Source organism: Neoarius graeffei, chromosome 3, assembly GCF_027579695.1.
Source record: "Neoarius graeffei isolate fNeoGra1 chromosome 3, fNeoGra1.pri, whole genome shotgun sequence".
In the NCBI taxonomy this organism is placed as follows: domain Eukaryota; kingdom Metazoa; phylum Chordata; class Actinopteri; order Siluriformes; family Ariidae; genus Neoarius; species Neoarius graeffei.
This window is the reverse complement of record NC_083571.1, coordinates 75,572,906-75,582,138: the sequence shown is the minus strand read 5'-3', so window position 1 is coordinate 75,582,138 and position 9,233 is coordinate 75,572,906. Positions and strand designations below refer to the sequence as shown.

Below are 9,233 nucleotides of genomic sequence, written 5' to 3'. Positions count from 1 at the left end.
ACGTCTTTTACAAAAAAAAACATTAGATTATAACAAATAAACTAAACTAAAATAATGACTTGTATAATTATGGCCATCATTGTTCTATGAGAGGAATTTCCCTAGGTAGAAAAAAAAAGATGTGATGATGCCCTTTCGTTTTTTTTCCATATTAACATAGAAAGGGGAAAGCAAACATCCTGACAGATTTCCTCTCCAAGTCCATCAGGGAAATAAGGAAAGTGAGAAGAAGGGTATTTCCAGAAAGTGGAATTCCAAAACTCTACTCCTTGTCGCCTCAAGATTCCGGGACACAGGCAGGCAGGAGGTGAGCCACCTATTTAAGTCACCCTCGCAGCTGCTTTGACCGCAGAGTCATATAATTGTTTGATAAAGACACTCATATGATCCTGATTTTGTGACTATACTTCAAAGGATTTCATACAGAGAATCACTTACAATGGTAAGTAAAAGAAACTCTGATCAGTGGTACTGCTATAGTAGTCACAGGTAAATGTTTTCTATGGGCTCTTGTGAGTGACCATCTGAATGCCAGTACAATACAAAAATTATAAAGTGAAATTATGTTGAAAATGAGCAAATATGTTTAATATTTCTTATTATGAGATGATTAGAAATTAAATATAATATTATTCAGCCTGATATTTGATGTTACCCATTTCAAGCTTGAGATTTTCTTGTTCTATTGGCAGATAATGCTGCTTCTTTCTAGGAATAAATGCTGAAAATTAGCAAAATTATCTGTTAATAGAAGGAGACTAAAATATCAAGAAAAAACTCTCAAGAAATGGGCTTATTAATCTTACATTTGCTTTATTATGTTATCATCATATAATAGGAAATACTAGATATATTTGACTATATTCAAGATATTTTCATTTACTAAAATGTCATTTATTGCAGTGTGCAGTTGTAATACTACAGTTCATTTTCCCTGCAAAAACTACTTGCAGATGTCTCCTATGGGCTCCTGTGAGTCAGTATTTGAATGCCAATAGTAGTTTAAGTTCATCAATGCCTTGTTTCAATTTTACAGGATTTCTACAATAAGCATATGTCCAAAATCTCTACATTTTTCATCCTCTTTTCACGTAAGAACTCTATTCAACCATTCAAAGGAATATAACATTACCACCGCATGTGTTAGAGTCATAGTTTAGAATTGAATAGAGTGCAATAAATGTCTTTGCTTCCTTATGCAGTGCTGAATCAGTGGACAGGAGTTGAAGGCTGGTCGTACTATTACTCAAACACTACCATGAACTGGAGAACAGCCCGTGAATGGTGTAGGGAACGCTACACAGACATGGTTGCCATTCAAAACCATGGTGAGATTCAACACCTTAACAACGTGCTCCCCAGGGTGGACGGATACTACTGGATCGGTATTCGTAAAATCAAAAATATCTGGACCTGGGTAGGAACCAAGAAGCATCTGACAGCAGAGGCTGAAAACTGGGCCCAAAAGGAGCCTAATAACGGACGCAACAATGAGGACTGTGTGGAAATTTACATCAAGAGAGACGAGGATGCGGGCAAGTGGAATGATGAGTCCTGCGAAAAGAAGAAGACTGCGCTATGCTACAGTGGTATGTGATAAATGAAAAAAAAGAAACAGCTACTAACAATAAGACACCATCTTGTCATAGGCCAATAGACGGGTTTGATTTATTGATAAGAGCTTGGTGGTATTAAGTAAAATCTGAGCTTAAGAGAATAAAATTATTGAAAATGAAATTATTGGTGGGTAATAATTTACTTAGTATCGATTTTGGTAAATCTACTTTCCAAGAAAATTATTCTGTCTGTGTTATGTGGAGAAGGGGCAAACTTCTTTTTCTCTCCATCAGCATCCTGTAAGAAAGACTCCTGTAGTTACGGGGAATGTGTTGAGACAATCAACAGCCACAGGTGTAACTGTTTTGAAGGCTTTTATGGAGTCAAGTGTGAACATGGTGAGTAGCAGCATAAATTTGTTATTGTTCTTTCTTGTAATGTTTCATTTATCTGTTTACAGTGATATCCTTCTATAACTGGAGGAGCAGTTACCCAAAGGCCATATATCTTACCACATCCCAAATATCCAAGTACTGTGATCAATGAGCTTCTACCAACATGTAGAAACTGTAGTTTAGTAAATGTACAATCGTAAAGGTACAATGTTGCTTGTTTAATTATTTGCACAACATGTACAAGAAAGTTTAGATCTAGATCCCTTAAGGGTTGTTCAGTTCTGTCACTGGAATCTTATCCTAAATGTAGTCCTGTGTTTACTGCCCCAGTTTGTGCTGTTTTATCATGGTCCTGGAGGCATTACATCCCCCCCCCCCCCCCCCCCCCCATATACCTGTGTATGGATGAGATATAATAATGAGACTATAAAAATTGACTTGGCTTGAAACCCTGTTTTCAGTTGTCAAATGTGAAGCAAAGGAAATCTCTGATCCTAAGCATGGCAGTGTCCAGTGCCGCCACCCCAACGGAGATTTCTCATACAAATCCGAATGCACGTATTCCTGTGATGAGGGCTACCAGTTAGTTGGAGCAAAAATGGCACAGTGTGGAAGTACTCGAGTATGGTCCAACAAACCTCCAACCTGTGAATGTAAGTAGCTTTGATACCATCCCTGTTTGAATCACAGAAACAGAAAGATTAAACAACTCGTATTCCAGTTCACCGGTATTGATTTTTTCATCCTTGTTTTTGTAGTAATCCAGTGCATTGGGCTGAATATGACATTTCATGGAACTATAAAGTGCAGTCATCCACTACAAAACTTCAGCTATCAGTCCTCCTGTGAGTTCAGCTGTGAAGAAGGGTATACTCTAACAGGTTCCAGCTCCAGCAGGCTGATGTGTAATGAATCTGGGCAATGGAATGACTCACAGCCCAGCTGTGAAGGTAGGAAAAGGCCACAAGTATATCCCAATGAATTTAGTGAATCCTAATGCTGAAACTATGAAACTTCTTGTGCTATAAAGTTAAATGTAGTACTTGCACTATTTAAATCCATAGATATTGAAGCAGTTGATACAGTTACAGGTTAGCAGTAAAGTCATACAATGTTCAGTTAACTTAGCTTCATAAATTGCTTAGCTGAATAAATTGCTGACTCAGAGGGCATTTCTGTTTTAGGCTAGAGTGTCATTAATGAGTGTCCATCAGCCTGACCACTTCTGTGTGTACCTCACAGCTGTCCGCTGTCCAATTCTTGAGGAGCCAGTGGATGGGAAAATGAGCTGCAGTGGTGACAGTTATGGAAGCAAGTGCACATTCAGCTGTAATGTTGGGTTCCAGCTTTTGGGTGTGTCAGAGCTCACATGCACCAAAACTGCTCAGTGGAGTCAGAAAATACCATCCTGTAAAGGTCAGAAGCAGAAATTAGTCCTTTACATGTTCTATGTTTCTATGGTCATTTATATTCACATAAGTTAAAACACAGTGAAGCAAACCAAATGCTGCTTGTGTTTAATCTGCAGCTGTTCAGTGCCCTGCTCTCCAGACTCCACAGGATGGCAGTGTATCCTGTACAGACCAGGTTCTCAGTCTAGGCTCTATATGCAGCTTTACTTGTAATGAGGGCTTTATCCTGGAGGGTGCATCAAGTGCAGAGTGTACAGAGACAGGAGAATGGAGCACATCTGTCCCCAGCTGCACAGGTACAATCCCCAGCCCAAAAGATCATTAATTCAATTTCTGAGATCCAGCACCAAAGCATAGTGATGAACTGCTGTTGAATCAGGTGTCTTATAGTGGTTAAGCAGTGAAACTAACAGGACTGAAGCTGAGCACCATAATTTATCATAATCTATGGAACTCAGCACCATAATCTATCCGATCTTTTAAAAAAAAGCCTCAAACACTCAAAATGTCACGTGTATGCTTATACCAAGTATATTTATAAGTTGCACGTATGTAGAGTACATCTAACATATTCAAAAGATTAGAACTTGCATACATTTAAGCGGCCACAAGTATATCCCAATGAATTCAGTGAATCCTAATGCTGAAACTATGAAACTTCTTGTGCTATAAAGTTAAATGTAGTACTTGCACTATTTAAATCCATAGATATTGAAGCAGTTGATACAGTTACAGGTTAGCAGTAAAGTCATACAATGTTCAGTTAACTTAGCTTCATGCTGAATAAATTGCTGACTCAGAGGGCATTTCTGTTTTAGGCTAGAGTGTCATTAATGAGTGTCCATCAGCCTGACCACTTCTGTGTGTATCTCACAGCTGTCCGCTGTCCAATTCTTGAGGAGCCAGTGGATGGGGAAATGAGCTGCAGCGGTGACAGTTATGGAAGCAGGTGCACATTCAGCTGTAATGTTGGGTTCCAGCTTTTGGGTGTGTCAGAGCTCACATGCACCAAAACTGCTCAGTGGAGTCAGAAAATACCATCCTGTAAAGGTCAGAAGCAGAAATGAGTCCTTTACATGTTCTATGTTCCTATGGTCATTTATATTCACATAAGTTAAAACACAGTGGAACAAACCAAACGCTGTTTGTGTTTAATCTGCAGCTGTTCAGTGCCCTGCTCTCCAGACTCCACAGGATGGCAGTGTATCCTGTACAGACCAGGTTCTCAGTCTAGGCTCTATATGCAGCTTTACTTGTAATGAGGGCTTTATCCTGGAGGGTGCATCAAGTGCAGAGTGTACAGAGACAGGAGAATGGAGCACATCTGTCCCCAGCTGCACAGGTACAATCCCCAGCCCAAAAGATCATTAATTCCATTTCTGAGATCCAGCACTAAAGCATAGTGATGAACTGCTGTTGAATCAGGTGTCTTATAGTGGTTAAGCAGTGAAACTAACAGGACTGAAGCTGAGCACCATAATTTATCATAATCTATGGAACTCAGCACCATAATCTATCCGATCTTTTTAAAAAAAAGCCTCAAACACTCAAAATGTCACGTGTATGCTTATACCAAGTATATTTATAAGTTGCACGTATGTAGAGTACATCTAACATATTCAAAAGATTAGAACTTGCATACATTGAAGCTCCCCTCCCCCTTATTTTTCTTCTATGCAGCGGTGAGATGCCCTTATCTCCAAGAGCCAATTAATGGCCTCATTAACTGTTCTTCAGAGGAGGCCATCTTCAGCACTTCCTGTTCCTTCAGCTGTCTCAAAGGCTATCAGCTTCATGGTCACAAGATGGTGATATGCAGCCTTAATGGCAACTGGACTGGAGAGGTGCCTGAGTGCCAAGGTAAAAATCAGGCTGAACGTCACATTGAAACACCAGGATTTTTTTCCCTTCAAAAATCTCATCTCATTATCTCTAGCCGCTTTATCCTTCTACAGGGTCGCAGGCAAGCTGGAGCCTATCCCAGCTGACTACAGGCAAAAGGCGGGGTCCACCCTGGACAAGTCGCCAGGTCATCACAGGGCTGACACATAGACAACCATTCACACCTACGGTCAATTTAGAGTCACCAATTAACCTAACCTGCATGTCTTTTGGACTGTGGGGGAAACCGGAGCACCCGGAGGAAACCCACGCGGACAACATGCAAACTCCACACAGAAAGGCCCTCGCCGGCCCCGGGGCTCGAACCCAGGACCTTCTTGCTGTGAGGCGACAGCGCTAACCACTACACCACCGTCCCTTCAAAAATATGTTAATATTTTACATACATTATTTATATTTTAGGCATATTATCACTAAATACGTGTGAGAGAGACCAGAATTTTCCTTAAAATAATTTTTTTAAAAATTCAGATTGAATCTAATTCTGTGGTCTTAACACAACAGTTTGTCGGGGGAAGGGAAGAGTTAAATAGTGAGAAATTGACCAGGAAGCTTATTGTTATTTCATTACCTTCACTTCCATCTATTCTTTTTATTATCTTTATTTCCACCAGCTGCTCCCTTGAACCCATCTTTGGTGTCTGGCCTGATCATGGGAGTAGGAAGCACTACTGCATTTTCCAGCCTTGCATTTGCTTTCTGGATACTGAAGCGACTCGGAAAGTTAAAAGGTGAAAAGAAAGGATTCATTATTTCATCCTGACCCCAACCCCTCTCCACTTTTACTTTACTGCATATATAATGTTTTTTGGAGAATTTTTGCTCTGAAACTTTCTCTGCATTCTTATGTTTTATATAAAAGGGCTTTTTTAAACATTTATATTAAATACTAATATGAAATCAAATATATATGGTTATCTTTTAATATGCTAATGTTTATATGCTTTTTCTTTATTTAATTACAGCAAAAAAGTTTGACCTCAGGTGAGTTTTCATTTAATTTACACAATGTTTATCTTCATGTGTATCGAATGTTCTCATTGGGTTGTTAGGCTGACCTGTCTTATGCATAATTTTTTTCTTTGTTTTGTTTTCAGTAACTCAGACATTGATGTGCCACTCGAAGTATACAAAAGTAGCACTGACAGTCTCATCTAAACATAAATCTACATGCTATAGCTCGGTGAGTTAATCAACTTTTGTCTACAACGGTAGTAATAACCAGAGAACTAAATTTGGGTGGGTTTCCCAAAAGCCTCTTAATGCTAAGAGCAGCTTAACTAGGAGAGAGAGAGAGATCATACGTTCATTGTGCTGCTCACTCTACCATTTAACAATGATCTTTGAGCTGCAATGCTTTTGGGAAACCCAGGCCTGTTTTGTCACAATCTAGTGTTTATTGTGATTATTCAGTTATTCTATTATTTATTGTTCAAAGCTCATACTGTACTAAAGTGAATTCTCTTAAGCTTGATTCAAAATCTTTTTAGAATATTTTCAGAGTCCTTTTTTATTTTCTTCACACAGGTCTCTATCGATACTGCAGTGTGAACTCAGCAATTTCCACCGTGAATGGAATGGACTCCTAGTTGAATTCAGTTTTACTTATATAATGGTTTTAACAATAGACATTGTCACAGAGCAGCTGGACATAATTCTGATTATGGATTTAGATCCCTAATGAGCAAGCCAGAGGTGACGGTGTACTGACAACATGAGGAAGAACCCTTGGGAAAATGGGAATCCATCTTCATCTGTGTGACATCAGAAAGTGTGATTATAAATCATTACTCTTGCGACTGTGTACTATACAAACAGTGCTAAGCGTGTTGAAAGAATCTTCAGTACAAACATCAGAGTAATTTAGCTTTAAGTCTACAGTACCCAAGTGAGGTTATCCACTGAATAATGAATAAGATTTGAACGCAGACTGTTTTTAGTAAGTACAGTTTTTAGGCTGTCCAAGTGACACCATCTACAGCCATCTTTAGGGTATTTGCGTGGTACCATCCAAAGCAACCTCACAACAATCTTTAGCCAAGCCATGTGGGGCCATCTTCAGCAGCAGCAAGTGATTCTGAGGTGAAGGAGCTTCAAGCAGAAGTAGTGAGAGTGAGAGAGAATGCAGATTATTAGGTAGACTCTTGTCTTAAGTAGTTGAAGAGGATCTTCATTGTGTACTGAGCGTAAGCAGGGATCAGCTATGATATCATGACTAAAAGGGAGAGCCAGTTAAATGAAACTGAGGTTGATCCCCAGTCCTCTGTAGAACAAGTAAATGAATGGACATTACTGGACATTACTAATTATTTAATATATTGTCTGCTTTCTAGTGGAAGTATTTATTATGTAATTTATTGAGCATATTGTTCAATATTGTTTGTGCTATTTATGAATTATATAACAAGATATAACAAGAGCTATATGTTTTAATGTACTGTATATTCATCATGTAATTGTTTTGTTATATCTGTGAATATATTTTCAGTGGTTATTTTATTTATTGTAGCTGATTTCCTTAAAGAGCCAAGGTAATGTGGTTTATCTGATAAAAATGTGAATTGTCAATAAACATAAATGAACATAATAAAATATAATAGTGCTTGTGTCTTTTTTAAAAGAGGGAAAATTAGTTAATAGAAAGTTTGTAAAGATGAAATACAGCTTATTTTTAAAAATAGCATTTAAATTGAAATATGTACAATATTGAAAAATGTTTTTCTGGCCATACACTAACAGTTAGAAAGAGAGAACAAGTCCAAATCCAGTACATAAGCCCATCCCTAAGATTCCCTGTCCACTTTCCCAGAAACCCTAACCCCATGAGAGTGCATGGTTTTTATTCTAACACAGTCCCATTGGCATAATTTAGAAAAACCTACTGAAAGACACAATGGCAAGGCTATTAAATATTGAGATGCACAAAATGCATTCGAAACAGATTCATTTTGCCTGGGACATGGCAAAAATGAGGAAGAGAAAAAGGGAAACTAAAGGGGGTACAAACAATCACAATTTGATTTTGGTCACAGTGGAGCTCAGATAGTGAGTTAATTTATTGTTCTATTTCCTCTCATGCATGTCATTGAGCCAAACACTGTGTTAAACACATTGACTGACTGTTTTGATGACCAGGCCAGCCTGGCTTTGCCTTTTCCTGTAACAGTGGCTGAGGTGGAGAGAAAGCTTGTGATCCCTGTGCACTGAATTTATGTTGCAGGTGAATTATTCTTTTTGGGCCAGTGGCAGTGTGATGGCTGTGAGACTGTTTCCATGTCAGAACAAACAGTTATATACATTACTTTAATTGGCATTTTAAGCAGATTGATCCCTTTGGTGTAATTAAAAATATTATCATAGAAATAACCTGTTACAGTACAATTACTCATGGTTAAGGGGAACTATATAACTGATTATGTATGGTGGGCTGGCAGCTGTCTTCTCCCTCTCTGCGGGCACTCCTCACTGCACCGCTGCTGTAGTGCTGAAAGAACAATGCCCCGCTTCCTGTGCCTGTTAGGACTGGGACTGTTTTGGCCTCTAGAGGCCGCTGTTATTTCCTTATCTTGTCATGTTTGTTTTGGCCTCTAGAGGCCGCCACTGTTCCTGTTTTGTGTTTGTGTTGATTGCCTGTTTGTCCTCATTAGTGTCACCTGTTTCCCATTTAGTTTTGTGTATATATACTCCCTCAGTTTGGTCCCTAGTCACGGAGTCTTTGTGCTACCTATGGTTTGTTTCCTCTGTCCCGTGTACCTTGCTTATGCGCTTGTATTTTTTGGTATTTTGTTTTCTTTGGATTTGTTCTACCCTTTTGGATCTTCTGAGCGTTTTGCATTTTGCCTTTTCTTTTCTTTGGACTTTGTATTACCTTTTTGGATCTTTTGAGCGTTTTGCATTTTGCCTCTTCTTTTCTCATTTTTTGGACTTTGAACCTTTGGATTATACTTTTTGTTTTTTGCCCTGGATT

The 9,233-nt window shown here is 38.7% G+C and overlaps 1 protein-coding gene across 1 annotated transcript; it reads left to right on the top strand.

Annotated features, from left to right (window-relative positions):
- Window positions 1–276: 276 nt before the first annotated feature.
- sele (selectin E) lies at window positions 277–7,798 on the top strand. Its single transcript, XM_060917338.1, has 15 exons — window positions 277–442; window positions 1,037–1,091; window positions 1,203–1,589; window positions 1,851–1,955; window positions 2,414–2,605; window positions 2,711–2,902; window positions 3,195–3,368; window positions 3,481–3,660; window positions 4,241–4,414; window positions 4,527–4,706; window positions 5,045–5,224; window positions 5,881–5,997; window positions 6,232–6,250; window positions 6,364–6,449; window positions 6,794–7,798. Exons 1-14 carry the CDS (start codon window positions 440–442, stop codon window positions 6,422–6,424), a joined length of 2,019 nt encoding a protein of 672 aa, XP_060773321.1. The 5' UTR covers window positions 277–439; the 3' UTR covers window positions 6,425–6,449; window positions 6,794–7,798.
- The last annotated feature ends 1,435 nt before the right edge of the window (window positions 7,799–9,233 follow it).